Here is a 15502-nt window from a genome sequence, read left to right as displayed (position 1 = left end):
ACAATAAGCCAATACCTTACATTTTGCTTATTTCCTTTGCTTTCTTGTTCTCTTCTCTCTCTCTGAAACTGATGCAAATCCAAAACTGACAAAAGCTAAACCAACAAAATTTGTGAACTATTTCTCTGAAGCCTTTTTGTCATTGATACCTCTATTTTCTTCATTAAAAAAAGAATCAACTCTTATGTGAATTCCTATAAGCATGCATATGCCATTTAAAAATGCATTCGAGGCATTGTGCAATGATGTGATGTTGGTGCTCACTACTATGGATTCCAAAGATGTGTGACCAAGACGAGACTGCCATAAAGTCCTTGTTTCCACAATGCACAAAGTCCTTGTCATGTTGAGTATTTCCCAACATGCATCGATAGATTTATTTCTTTTTCTTTTTCTTTGTTGTAATGAAGGATGTTTCCCTTTCCTTCCTTTCCTTGCTTTACTTTTCTTTCTTGTTCTCTTCTCTCTCTCTCTGAAACTGATCCAAAGCCAAAACTAACAAAAGCTAAAGTAGCAACATCTATGAATTGTTTCTCTAAAGCCTTTTTATCATTGATACCTCTATTTTCTTCATTTTCCTCTAATTTTCCTTTTCATTAAAATTGTGTCTCTTCATCTCCCTTCTCTCCTATTTTCCTTTATTTTCATAATTAAATGTCAATTTTGCCTCTTTGTCTTTTCCAATGCCTTTGTCAATTTCCTTAGCCATAATAAACCACAAGTGATTCCTACTATAGTGCTTTCTCAACATTCATCTTGGAATACATGTCCCATGACCTTGATCATATTATTTTACATTTAATATCCTTTATTACACGAAAATTTAACCTGAGGTTGTTACAACTGCCTCCTTCTACACTTAGTTAGCATTGGGGATAACAGGGGGTGCGTTAGAACTTGAGGAAGGATATTGCTAAAAATTATATCTTAGCCATGCCAAATTTTCAATTAATTTTTTAGTTAGATACATATATTAGTAAGTACGCATTAGGAGTGGTGCTCATGCAAGGAGGAAAGCCTATGGCTTACTAGTTATAGTTGTTTGATAGAGTAGTACTTGACCATCTGACATATGATACATAGATCTTTGAAATTGTACAAGTGATGAAGAAGTGGAGAAACTATCTCTTGGGAAAAGAATATATGGATCATCAAGTCCTTCAGTGCCTACAAATCAAGAGGAAGATGCAGCAAGTGAGACATTATAATTTGTTAGGATTCTTACTATGGTTTTCACCTATTAATCAAGTACAAGAAAGGAGAAACAAATAACCCAACACACACTATTTTTTGACCACCAATGAGAAAGATTTCAACAATTGGAGTGATAATGTAGCTTGAACCTTTCACTAATGATATTATGAGTGAAGACTACAAGGGAAATAAATATTTTAGAGGAGTATACAAGTAGTTGAAGGAGAAAGTGTGCACTTCCATGGAAGGAAATGATATATATATATATATATATATACATATTTGTGTGTGTGTGGGGGGGAAATCTTCCATCGTTGGAACTAGGTCTCATCGTATTTCTTAACTGTCCGTTTAATTTAATATGTCAACCACCATATAAATTGTAGCCATTGTTGTTTAAACATATTCAAACCAGTGTTGAATACATCACCACCACAAAATGGTATGTCCTTTACCAAATCACCAACCAACAAAACTTTGTTAATTTGGTATGCTGCCAATCTTCTTTGCCATATTTTAAATCATCAGTTATTGGTTTGGCCGACCACAGACACATTTGGAATGATAACCATTCAGTTATATTTAACATAATTTGTTTAAAACGAATCGCCAAAATTTTGACTGTTGAAATTTTTCCATAAGTCACTAGCTATGTTGGTTGTGGCTGATTGGGTCATTTGTTGGGTGCCACATGGGACCATCTGATTGGGCCACGTGTCCTCATGCTATTGGGCCATGAATCCTTCTCTTAACTTGGAAGAGTGCAATGATATTTGGTGGTTCCAACGACTGTAGTGTTACTGATGCCTTTGTTTGGCATCTGCTAAATCTAGCCGCTAAGCCTCCAAGTTTAGCCAAATTGCCAATGTTAGTGATGCTCCAAATTTGTCTAGCGCTCTGATAAATCTACCATTTTTTCCCAATTTGACTAGAAAACTTAACTGGGTGTAAGTTCCACACACGAACTCGGATTGAGGCATCATTTGTTCCATTAGAAAGCTTGTGGTGAGATCTTCAATCTGATCCTAGTTTTACTGCGATCCGAGGAATTATATTTTTGGGCGATTAGGGATCCACCTGGATCAGTCCTTGGTTCATTAGTGAATTTCTTAATAGTTTTATTCTCTCGTCTTTCTTGTTTTACAAGTATCTAGTATAATAATTTTTTTTTTCAAACATAGATCCTATGATTGTTTTTAAAATCCAGTACAACTTTGTTGCCTTATTCTAAAACTACATTTAGAACCTTTGATAGACATATCTTGCAACCCCAAGGAATATTTCATGTTTTTCATACTGAGTTATTAGGTAAAGAAGTTTCAATTAAGGTCAAATTTGCATGGGGGCTTCACTCAATGAATCCGTGATATATCTTGTGTGTTTGTGGCATACTAAAAATTTCCCTTAATTTGACTACATAATGGAAAATACCTCTAAAAATCAAATTATTTAACCCCTTACCAATACAAACTCAATACAAATTCCCAATTAAAAAAACCCCTACTTTCCAAAGATATTGTAGGTACCCATTTTTTTCATTAACATTTTCTATACCCCTTTGTATTTTTTCATTAACTTTGAGTTCCAATTTTTATATGTGCCAATATAAAAACCCTCTACCCCCTATTATATGCTCAATATACATCCCCCAATATGAATGCACATGGTATGGTAATACTCCCTCAATGACGCCTTCGTGTGAATTTGTTAATGTCGAAATGGAATACAATATCTTACTTAGGTATATTTCATTCTATGATTTGAAGGCTTTCAATATCATAACTTACATGATAGTGTCCATCGTTCACATATATTTTAGAGTAGCACTTGATTTCCATTTTGTTGGTCATGATGCATTACCTTTTAGTCTTAAGAACCCTCTTTAGAGCTCATGATTTCATCATGTTGATAGGAATTCCTCTCTTCATCTTATTTCTAGTCATACCCTACAAAAGTGTTGTTCCCATTAGCTTTTATGGTTCATGATGGTTGCTTATAGATCATTTTTATCAACACCTAGTTGCATACTATTTCATTGCTATTTTCTTTAACCTGAATTATCACCATTGTAGTCACACTTGACCTCTTGAATTTGCATCAGTTATGGTTCCATATTACAACAAAACATTACCTTTGGGAGAGGCCATTGCGATGAGTGGCCTTACTTTCATATACCATTTTACTTTTTATTTTAATTTTCTCTCGTGACTTGTCTCTCAAGAAAGAGCCTTCTTTTGGTAATCTTTTCATGTTTGTTAAAAGTGAAAATCTGAAACTTTCTTTTGCTAATATTTTCATTCCCATTAAACTAATGAAAATGTCAAGTTTATTTCCAAATTCTCCTCTTCATCCAATGATGAAATATGGAAGTTAACATCTTCTTCTTTTCTCATGCTCTTTAAATTATGAAAAAGATATCAAGCATACTTTTAACCCCTTTCAAAGGCATTGAAAACCTCATAAATAAGACACATTTTATTTCACTTTTAAATCTTTTTTGTGATCTTTAAAATTGAATGAAAAAACACTGATAAAGGTAATTTTTTCCATTCATAAGACTCTGAAGGAGATCGAACATACAAAAATGTGATGGAAAAAGAATAGTCCATTACAATACAATATGGTCTACTATCTACATGTATTCAAATACATGAACAAAAACCCTTCTTTGATGTAAATACGTAGCTTGATTTCAAATATAATTTTATGGTATTCCCTGGAGTTCCATTAGTTACATAAATCTTACTTTGTAATGAATATTTCATACAGTTTGAGATAAATAATCATGGATTCGGTGTAAATGTTAAGAATTGAATCATATATTTCTAAAAATATTTTACTTTTAGGAGAAAAGTATACATAGGTTGAAAATTATTTTGATAAATTAAGTTGGAAATTTTTTATTTTTAATGTCGATATGGAAAAAAATAGCCTTTTTTTAACTTTTGAAATTTAACCAAATAATTTCTCTTAAAAAGAACATGGGTGCTCTCAATTTGATTAAATTTAGCTAAATAATTTCTTTTGAAAAGAATGTGTTCTCAATTTGATTAATGTACTACAATTAAAGAGAAACAATATATTTTTATTTTGTTTAATTTTAAAAAAGTGTATGAAATATAAAAATAATTTTGTTTAAATAGTAAACTTATTTGAAACAAACAATGAAAAAGCCAAAATCTCCTTCATCGCCTATTAAAATTAGTCCTTCACAACTGCTTATTAATGATTCCATTAGGTGCATTGAGCATTTTCATAACAATGTAAAAATTGTTTGCACTATTCCCTTTTACTAATAAACATAGGAATAAGCATGTGCTTTTAACACCTATGGTCTTGAAAAAATTTACTTGGTAAACTTTGTGGCATACTACATGGCAATATAAGAAGCATTATGGCTATAGGATCAAGAAAGCTTATGTGTTTTTAAGAATGCATACATGTAGTTGCATTAACATATTCTTGGGAACCTAGTTGCCTTAAAATCATCCCTCAAATTTTTGGTAATGGCTAACTAGAATTTTGCTAAGAAATGCATCTATATATGGAGCACCAAAGGCTTTAAATGACAATTTGTGTAAGAGAAAATGAAAGATATATACATAGGTTGTTGTACCCACACTTGTATTGTTAATTTTAATAGTTTCTTTTCCCTTTATTACAACAATGGGGTGTATGGTGCCGCTCCATCGCCCTTTGAGATGTGTTCTTTTAAATGCTTGCACCTATGATGTACATACATAAGATAGAACTTCTAAATATTTGTGTTGGTGTCAATTCTAGGAGTGAAGTAGTTTGAGAGGTGTGCTCATAAGTAAGAATCACGTGGATTCATAAAATATATGAAAAATTTTGTTGTAGATGAAGAAGCCACAATACTATTAGAGTTGAAAATAGTTGTGTTCTTATAAATAATAATTTTTTATAGAGAAATCCTTAGAATCGTCCTCTAAGTAGCACCAAGTAGATATCCTCTTTTTTTCTCCTTTTCAATATATGTGTTTTCTTCACTTAATTCTATATAATCCAATGAAATGTATGAAATACTTCAAGACATGGATAAAATTGGTCATGGTTATAAATTTCTTTAACTTTAATCAACCGGTTCTTATTATGTTCTCAGTAATCTATGGAAAAATCAAGAAAACATATATGAAGAGCTTTTTGAAAGAAATAATTTGCATATACGCTTTAATAATCTTGGGTATGATTTAATAAAGGGAATTAGGATATTCATCTTAATTGCATTATTCCATTATAATTATAAAAGATATCATTTTATAATAGCAAAATATAAGCTTCCATTCATTGGAGCATTCTTATGTGATTAGAGTTTTGAGGCTTCCACTTTAAAATGATCACTGTTTTCTTAATATTGATAGTAATCTCTTCCATAACTCTAAACTACTATTATGAAATTTTTCCAATTATCATCTATTACAATTTCAATTAAAACTTAAACTATGATAACTTCAATAATACGTCTAAAAATGTTATAATTTTGAAATGTCATAACTACTTTATTTTTAATAACATTAGTTAATAATAATAATTAACTCATTACCATAAACATCCACATAAAACTATCTCTTCCATAATAAAACTTTTAATATCATTTATATTTTTAATGTTCAAAATCAATAAAAACCAATATAAACAATCATATGACATTAATAAACTCATATAATAATAATTTTATCAAAAATAATTTAACATTTATTCTCCTCTTTTGTAAAATAAATGTACTAACAATTAAATAATTATAGGATGGAATAAAAATATTTGATATTGCATTAAAAAAAACCCATAATTTTTTTTTTAAATGAATGAAAAATCATACTGCACATATAATATATTAATAAAAATATTTGATATTGCATAAAAATCCCATAATTTTTTTTTATGAATGAATGAATAAATCATACTGCACATATAATATATTAATAATGATTGTCTAATCAAAATAAATAATGGAAGAAACATTACACTCCCATATTTCAGTGGAATTTTGATTCGTACATCACAAACAAAACTTTTGACAGAGCTGCTCATTGAATAAGTTATATGGAACTTCTAACGCTGCATCACTAGGAAATATCCAACAAGGTAGCACACTGAGTTAATTTTAAGTACAGCAGCAAATTCCTCTGATCTCCTTAAGCAAACTCCTCCGTACCCCTTCATAGCCATAGCATAAAATAGAAGACGTTTTCTAGATTTGGAGGCTGGCAGCTCCATCCTTTCTTACTTCAGCACATATTTAACTAGTCCAGGGATATGAACATCTGAAAAGTAAGGAACCCAATCAATACAATTGGCGTCGAAGTTAAACGCTTTCTTGTCTTTCTCTGACATCCTTTTCCAGAGTCCTTCAGTGTTTGTGATGTTAAACCTGTGAGTCGTAAGATGGTCAGCTATGGTAAAAATGATAACTTAATAATTATGTATTAGAAAATATATTTAAGCGGCGCGACACAACTTTCCGCTAAAGAAGACGTATGGCTCGTACAACTCTGCTCAGCACATGACTTTGTTGTATCTTCGAAGCATTTGTTTGTAACGTTCAGTGAAGTTGCAACACAAGACCTTGTTCACTACATTGAATACCTGTTTTTCAACACCACCACTAGCTGTCACGTACGTATTGAAGTTCAGAGGACCTATAAAAGAAAGTCAGGAATATATTAAAGATTAACTACCTCTAGGGGTGCTTTGTAACGTCGATGCATCTATTGGCGAAAGCTGGTCATGCTCTTTAGAAAACGGAGCTGTTTTACAAACACAAGGGTGCTTCGAAAAATACTTATATGCCTCGTCTGCTGCAACAGAGTTACACAATGGATTCGCAACAGATGATGCGACGTGATAAACAAAGAGACCGTTCTCGGATGCATGTGCGGCCATAGCTACGATCATTGCGTTTACAACCATATATGCGGGAATCTGTGCGGCCATAGCTACGATCATTGCGTTTACAACCATATATGCGGGAATCTGTTAATCATCAAACGAAAAATATCAAATCTAAATACTAAGCAATCTATGTATTTATGAAGAATCAAAAGTAAATACTAAGCAATCTATATATTTAGGAACAACCATAGGGGAATTGAAGTGACTAACCACGTCTAAAATGAGTTCTGGGTCAGCTAAGAAGTATGAAATTTGTCCTTTTCCGTACCCTATTATAACGGTGTCCATAGTTCTGCGTGATATTCCGGTAACAAAAACACAGGATCAATGTGAATAATGATATGATATTGATATTAATAACATTATCTTGAAATATTTATGTGTGCTATCCAGATTCTTGCAATAAAGGATGGATATTTATGGGCACTTGGTGCCTTCCGATTGGTCCGTCATGCAGATCACATAATACTCTCTCTGAATCCTGTGCTTCCAGGCACTTGAGAAAAATGCCATTATGGTGCTTTCTTAAAGCACTCCGTGCACCAATTGGCAAGATGGGGCTTTCAGAGTGCCCTCTTCTACTGTATAGAGAAGTGAGAGGGCATGGTTTCGTCCTCAATGTACTGGTGCACTTATTTGTACAAAGAGTTATAGTGCGAAGTGAGGGTTTCTCGCTTTACATTGTACATGTCGATTTCTTGCTCCCAAGCGTCGAGATCTTCTTCTTCCTCTTGTGCGTGCAATGCTTCCACTGCCAGTCTGCAGAGTCTATGACCCTTGATGGTGTGAACTGGCTTGATATCAAGATCATACTCTTATAGTCCTATCATCCAGTTCGCATGTCTTTCGCCCATCTCTTGTTGAACAAGCAACGATTTGACTACTGGGTGCAACACAAAGACTATGCAATGATTTTTCAGTAGGTAGGGTTTGAAGTGTTTCACTGCGTTGTATATTGCATATGCTTTCTTATCCACGTCGAGATAGTTGAGCTCGAGTCTCTGCAAGCTCGCGCTCGTGAAGGAGATGGGATGTTCATTGTTCACCTCATCCTTCTTAGTGAGCACTGCACCGAGTGAAGTGTTAGAAGAGCATGTGTAAAGCAAGAAATATTGGTTGAAATCTGGGTTGTATAGCGTAGTTTCTTTTGTTATTTCCTGCTTAATACGGGTGAACACGTCCTTTTCCTTCTTTTCCCAACTATAAATTCCATCATTCTTAATAATATCTCCCAACTATAAATTCCATCATTCTTAATAATATCTTGTATGGGTTTGACAATCTATGCATAATGAGAGATGAAATTTGTGAGGAAGTTGATATTTCCCAGGAATGGCTGCATAGCTTTCTTGTTCATGAGATGAGGAATCTGTGTGATGGTCCATACTTAGTTCTAATCTACCTTGATCCGACTCTTGGAAATAATGTATCTAAGGAGGTTCCCCTCAAACACTACAAAGACGGTCTTCTTGGGATTCAAGGATATCCCGTACTTACGACATCGCTCAAAGATCTTCTTGAGATGGTGTAGGTGGTCTGACCATTTTGTGGAAAAAATCGTTATGTCATCAAGGTAGACCACCACGCTCTATCCGATGAGCCAACGTGAGGCGATGTCCATTGCGCGTTGAAATGTTGTGCGTGCGTTTACCAGCCCAAATGGCATTCCTCGATAAGTGAACATACCCCACTTGGTACGGGAAGTTGTTTTTAGTTTGTCAAGTTCTTTTGCCAGAACCTAGTTATATCCTAAAGAAGCATCTAGCAGAGAAAACATTCCTGCTGTAGACTCTATCTGCAAGATGTGTTCCATAGATGACACAAGGTAATTGTCTTTGTTCGAGGCACAATTTAGATTTTACAAATCAATGCACAGGCGGATCTCACCGGACTTCTTTGTGACATGAACTAATTTTGAAACCCATGTGGAATGATGAACCTTGTAAATGATCTGAGCTTCCAACAACTTAGTCAACTCTTTTTGAATGAGGGGCTCCAGTGATGGATGTACTTTCTTGAGATTTTGCTGAAACAGTTTTTCCCCTTCCTTGATTGGGATGATGTGTTGGATTATTCACGTGTCATATGTTTTCAAGTCATCATATGTCCATGTGAATAAGTCACGGTACTCTCTGAACAAGCGGACAAAGGATCATTGCTCTTCTAGTTTGCAACATGTAATGAGATTCATGAACTTCGGATCTTCATCTATTCCAAGATTAATTTATTTGTGTATCAATGTGGAACTATGGGTTTTAGTGTTCTTAGGTCCTTGAAAGTGTTTTTGCAATTCATATATCTTCTTGAGTGAAACCACACCCTTGGGGTTGAGGTTTCCTTTACTTGCATTAGCTATGTCTTGCAGAGACTGCTCGTGCTCATCTTCATCAATCACTAGATCCTTAAAGAAGTCATCGTTGTCCATGAAATGCAGTATCTATTCATCATCATAAAAAACACGTAAATTAGTGATGTTGTCAGGGATAGATGGCTTATACAAAATTTTAATAGAAAATTTGTCCCTAAGTGGTGTCATCCTAGCGACTACATTTTCCAGAGAATCTGCAATTGCATTACGCATTCTTGGTACATAAATGATATTAAAAGCTTGGTAGTTAGAGATAAGTTTCCATACCTCTTGTTGGTAACTCTTAAGATGAGGTGAAACATAGTCTATGGTGTTACGTACTTGATGTACCATGATATCTGAATCACCTACCACTTTCAACATAGCAACGTTGAGGCTGATGGCTTTTTGTAATCCCAAAATGAGTGCTTGATATTCAGCAGTATTTTTCATGCACTTTAACTCCAAGTGGCTTGAGACTAAGTGTTTCCTTTTCCTTGGGTCTATCAAAACACATCTAGCTCCAAATCAATCTTGTGGTTTGGATCCCTTGAAATACAAGTTCCACATGTAATCTGTACAAGGACCGCTTGGTGCACTAGTACTACTAACACTACTACTACTATTGTTACAATGTAATGTACATTTTTCATTTCCGTCATTTGGGAAAGGAAGGATACCCAACTATGTGTTTGGTGGGGTGGGGATTGCCTGGGAAAGATAACACCCCAGCTTCATTTCTATAGAGAAATTGCCGAACATAAGTTATGTGAAAGCCAACAGTTAATTTTGACCATTCCAGGGAGTAACATTATGTTTCATATATCTCTTTGATAACACCCAAATTTGGTCATTTTTTCCCTTGTGCAGAAGCCATAAGTGTGACCAGTGTGTGGCAAAATATCCTTGCAACTTGTTGGACCAGTCTCTCCCGAGTAATAAACCATATGCTCATGGGATGTCCAAAATCACAATGTTAATGCACTGATGAACTCGTCCGTTAGAAGATAACCAGATGATCACATCTCGGAGTTCACCAATGGTTGGTACACATGTTCGGTCAATTTGGATGATCTGCGCAGTTATACTGCTCCATTGCGCATTGATTTGTTTAGCTATGGAAAGTGGCATGAGATTGACTGATGCGCTAGAATCAACCAAGCAGTTATGGACATTGAACTTAAATATTTCAAATGATAACCAAAATGGTGGGCAGAGCGAGTTCCCTTCTTCCATGCGAAGTGTGTTGAGCATGGATGGGAGTGTGTTGGGAGACTTGCTTGGTCCCTTGCTAAAAGAGGCAACGCTGTTTGTGGAGGTTTTCAGCAGTGCGTGAAAAAGAATATCCCACTGACCCGTGAGCTTGGTTAACTCATAAAGAGAGACGCTCGCACAAGTGTTTTTCATATCTTCAATAATATTGTAATCCAGAGTGGGAAGACTCATCAAGTTGTCCAGGGGTAGACTTGTGTTTGTGTTGTCCAGTGGGATGCTTTTGTCTTTGCTGCTCACAGACATACTTTTAGGTGTAGATTCCTTCCTGGACTTTCCTTGTGCTTTCTGTATTGAGATGACTAGTGGTTCCACTATTTCAAGAAATTTTGTCTTACTTTCTCTCTCGGTATCTCAAAAATAGTGGGGGCCCCTTGACTCCTCAAACTGTATCGATTATTTTTCTTTGGGGTTTAATAGTCACTCGGAGGCTCCTTCTCGATGGTTGTCTTCTAGGCAATGTTAAGACATTGATACATGGTCATTACATGCCTAAAACGTGGAGCTTGATTATATGCAGTAGCTTCCTCTTCATGTTCACCCTCAGGCTCAGCCTACTCATCGACCATAAATTGATTAGTCAACTGTGTAGCCAGTGCACTCATTCCTTGGTTCCATCCTTCGCAAGTCCTCTCTGAATGTCATTCGTGATGGAACTTGAAATAATTATCTGTCACGATTGAATCTATGTTGAACACAAGGTTAGATCTCTATGCAGATTTGGGCAGGTGACTGCTGCTGCTCGAAGCTAAGTTCTTCTTCTGTGCAAATTTGTGAGGCCTACTGTTCATGGTTGTCTCGCTTGTCCACTTCTTGTGTTTGGAAACTTCGGTTGTCAAGGACATGATGAGACGAGTAAGGTTTTAGATTTCATTTGCTTCATTTTCTTTTACCTTACTAACAGCAGCCTGATACGTCCTACCCACGTCTTTGGAGTCCTTAGCTAGTTCGTCATCCACAATGACTCCAATAGTGCACAAGTCTTTCTCCACATCAATTGCCTCTTGGAAATTTTCCAAAAGTGTTGGTTTCACAGCTAGCTTCATGAACTGTGTAATGTTGGTCGCCAATGCACACGTGGAGTAGCCAATTGTTATTGAGTTGTGAGGTTTCGTGTCTGTAGTGAACTTGTTCAAGATACGGTTAAACCTTTGGTTAAAATCTTTCACTTTTTCTTTTTGCTCGATCTTGAGACTACTCAACTATTTTAAGAACATGGTGGGTGTTTTGTCCTTAGCAAACATCTCAAGGAAAATTCTCTTGAACATCCACCAATTCTAAATGGATTTGATAGGAAGGATATGGTACCATACATCTTCTCTGCCATCCAAGGTACATGGAAACAATCTACATGCAACTTTGTCATAACATACCTTGAGTGTTTGCAGATGTAGGTATAACGTGTCTATATTATCTTTTGCCTTCACTGTTCTGTGAGGGTCATAGTTTGTTAAAAACTTCTCTGCATGTCTTGGCATATTCTACACTACACTTGGGAGTTCCAATGGGCCCTGTGTCATCCATTTCAGTTTTTGTTCAGCCATGTTGACCTCTTCTTCGTACTCCTCCTCTTCTTCCGAATCTGACGGTTCAGCCTCTGAATCTATTGGTTCGCCTCCACCTCCTCTGCTTCCTTCCCCTTCACTGCCTCCATCAGAACCTAAGCCCAAGAGTAAGATGTTATCTTCTTCTCCTACTAGGAAAACAGGAGGTTCCTCTTCATTCTCAACAACTTATGTCATCTCTTCAACAATGGCAAGGATTACTTCTTCAATAGATGAAACTACCACTCCTATGGGTGTAGTCTTTTTCTTCCTCTGTGAAGAGGGAAGAGTGTGTACTCCTGGAATCCATCCAACAGCTTTAGAAAACTGACAGGTGATGGGACGGATATCGTGGATGTGATGATATGAAATTTCTTTTTCAGGTCTGGGAGGTGAGGAGTAACCAACATGAGAGTTGCGTGTGGGGGATAGGGATTCAAGTTACTACCTTGACCAGATGATAGATAAGTTGGATTGAGAGGAAATTTAGCCATAAACCACTGGTGGCCCTCCTTCTAGCTCCAAAAATGTTGAAAGTATTGGACCCGCCAACATTCAGGGGATCTCCTTGGTATGAAGTCCCAACTAAACCTCGCACAGTTTGGTGTAGGAGTCCCATTCAGTATGATGGTCTGATTTCCATTATCTTAGAGATTTTAATTATCTCTTGATGTTTAGCACATGAATGTGTTATGCTTGTAACTTAAAGAAAGCGAGGTGAGTATGCCCTGTGAGTGCATAATGTAACTTTGTGTATGGGTTCTCTTACTGTAATGGAGAGGGTAAAAGTGAGCCTTTAGATGAAGGGTAGTAGTACCACCCAGGGAGAGACACACACAAAACACCAAGGGTTTTTCCAGCATCCAGCGGAATAGTCCACAACGGATGCAGCAGTCGTTAAAACCAAAGTACTAGTGAAAACACGTACACCATCCAACCGAGTAGTCCACATGGGGGTGACGGTCATTATAACCAAGGAAAACAAGAATGTTCTATCTAATGTCCTATGGAGTAGTCCAGAAGGATGAGACAACATTGATAAACAATACAACACATCTTCAACAATGTAAGTACTAAAATAATTGAAGTAGTTCAACTATCTTTGTACAGGCTAAGAAAACATGCATTACAAACGTTTAAAGAATAGTCTTACAAATTATACAAAACATGCGTGAAAATGCTCTGGTCTGAGACAAGCTTTTGAATTAAGAAAAACTTCCAAGACACATCTATACACCACACATCACTAGCCCCAGTAGTGGGACATTGGAGCAACTCCTCACTCCTCAAATAATACACTACAAACTCTCAAGGCTATGTGGGAGTATCCAAGGTGAAAAGTTACTTTGCTCATACAATTAGGGGGTATATATAGACAAGGGTGATGCTTGACCGTTGTGACTCTTGGACTTCCCTCATGACTGTTCAACTTCCTATGAATTTTCAATTGATGTGAATCTTCAACTTAATATGTGCGTTCTTTGGACTTTCACTTTACATTACATTTTATTACAACAATTATGACCCATAATAGTGATGTGGCTAAGAAATGACACAACCCGAAATGACACTGCTGACATGTACTAGCTGACTATGGTGTCCATGTCAATATGTTATGTTGCTAAGTGATGGATGTTCTCTCAGTATGTTGTGTCTTCACCTCTGCATGGAAAAGTGTTGCGGGGTATTTGATGGTCTTTGTATTTGCTTGATGGTTTAGTGCATGTGTCCCTTTTGCTTTCTACTTGATGTGCTTTGTATGTTCGTTCACCGAAACCAAGTCTTCTAGCATGTACTCCTTCTTCATGCCACTTTGTGCTGTGCCATGTTCCATCAATGTACTTATTCCTACAATTCACTCATGATGGGAGGACATCAAATCCAAAAATATCCTAGTCTAGAAAGATGCATTGTTTTTCATTTTAGGTCTAGGTGATCGGGATGGAGGAAAAGACACTGAAATTGCATAAAGCCCAGCTTAGGCCGAGATGAGGGGCTCTAGAGTAATGTCAGGAAAATATGTGTAGAGGTCAGTCGGAGGCAAAATTCGTAATCAAGGACAAGAGTTACAACTACAATGTGGAACCAAGTTGCGAAAAATTGCAAAATTCCTGGGAGGAAGATAAGGAAGGGTGTCCAGGGGAACTACTCGAAAGTTTTGTGCAATTTTTAGGATGAGGAATGAGCGGGTCACTTAGGGTCCAGATGTGGATCTACGAAATTTCTCAGAGGGAGACAGAGCGGGGCAATAGGGGGCACTAGAAGGAAATTTTGTGTAATTTTCATGAGGAGGGCATCATCAGGTTGCGTGAAGCCACTAGTCATAACTAAACATTTCTGAAAGATAGTATGGGACAGGAAGCACTGCATAGATTCTAGAAACAATGCAGTACAGGGCAAGAGAAAGTGTACCAGTCAGAAATGCACAATTTTTAGGAATAGAGTAGAGAAAGCCAGTGGGACGCCTGACTTAGCATGATTGTGTAGTTTCTGCAGGCAGTGTAGGGTAGGAAGTTGGGCATGTTTGCACAATTCTGGTGAGCAACGGAGCCTTGGGTTAGAGTGCAGTGAAGATTTTTGGTAGACTAGATGGAAGCTTGATAACGGATCTTGTGTGAAGCACATATTGGATCGGGCTTGGAGACAACTTCTGTGAAATTCTGGGAGATAGATAGCCTGCTCATTTCCAAGATTTCACAGTGTAGCTACCCCAGAGGATAGCCACAAGAACTATGAAATTCTAGGCAGTAGAGGAGGGTCATTGAGAGCTGAGACTATGCAGTGCAGCTCAGTCGGGGTCCAATTGAAGGGGCTTTTTTGGTAGACATATTTTCAAGAAAAATGGCTAAGTGTGAGAGAAATTGAACTTGTGTAGACATGACATTGTGATCAGACACTTAGCACGACTTGACGACAAACATGTGCTCAATGACACTGTCTTAAGGTTAAGAGGGACAAGTGTGACACTTGAGAGAAACATTTGAACGACCATGAAGACAGTTGCTTGACAGTGCTTACAACTTTTTGTGTGAGTATGACTTATGTTCACAGAGTGAAGACAATTGATGCACACAAAGACCAACCTTCCAAATCACCATATAAACATTGCAAGAATGACAAAGCAATCAACATGCCAAAATACGATCATTGGTCAGACAAGCAAAAGAGTGTAAGGACTCTACAAGAGCTCATAGAATGAGCTCGAGTGTTTGCAACCATCAGTGGAAAAACC

The 15502-nt window shown here is 36.6% G+C and overlaps 1 protein-coding gene across 1 annotated transcript; it reads right to left on the bottom strand.

The window, feature by feature from the left end:
• Window positions 1-6438: 6438 nt before the first annotated feature.
• On the bottom strand, window positions 6439-7620 carry LOC149209358 (fatty acyl-CoA reductase 3-like). The gene is made up of 5 exons (XM_089398595.1): window positions 7535-7620; window positions 7318-7399; window positions 6972-7188; window positions 6719-6854; window positions 6439-6586 (listed from the first exon to the last, which is right to left on the bottom strand). The coding sequence occupies exons 1-5, from the start codon at window positions 7618-7620 to the stop codon at window positions 6439-6441; spliced, it is 669 nt and encodes a 222-aa protein (XP_089254721.1).
• Between the last annotated feature and the right edge of the window lie 7882 nt (window positions 7621-15502).

Source organism: Pinus tabuliformis, chromosome 1_2, assembly GCF_031772625.1.
Source record: "Pinus tabuliformis cultivar Carrire ecotype Pingquan chromosome 1_2, CPIR1, whole genome shotgun sequence".
Taxonomy (NCBI): Eukaryota; Viridiplantae; Streptophyta; class Pinopsida; order Pinales; family Pinaceae; genus Pinus; species Pinus tabuliformis.
Note: the sequence above shows the minus strand (reverse complement) of the source record. Positions and strands in the feature narration are given on the sequence as shown.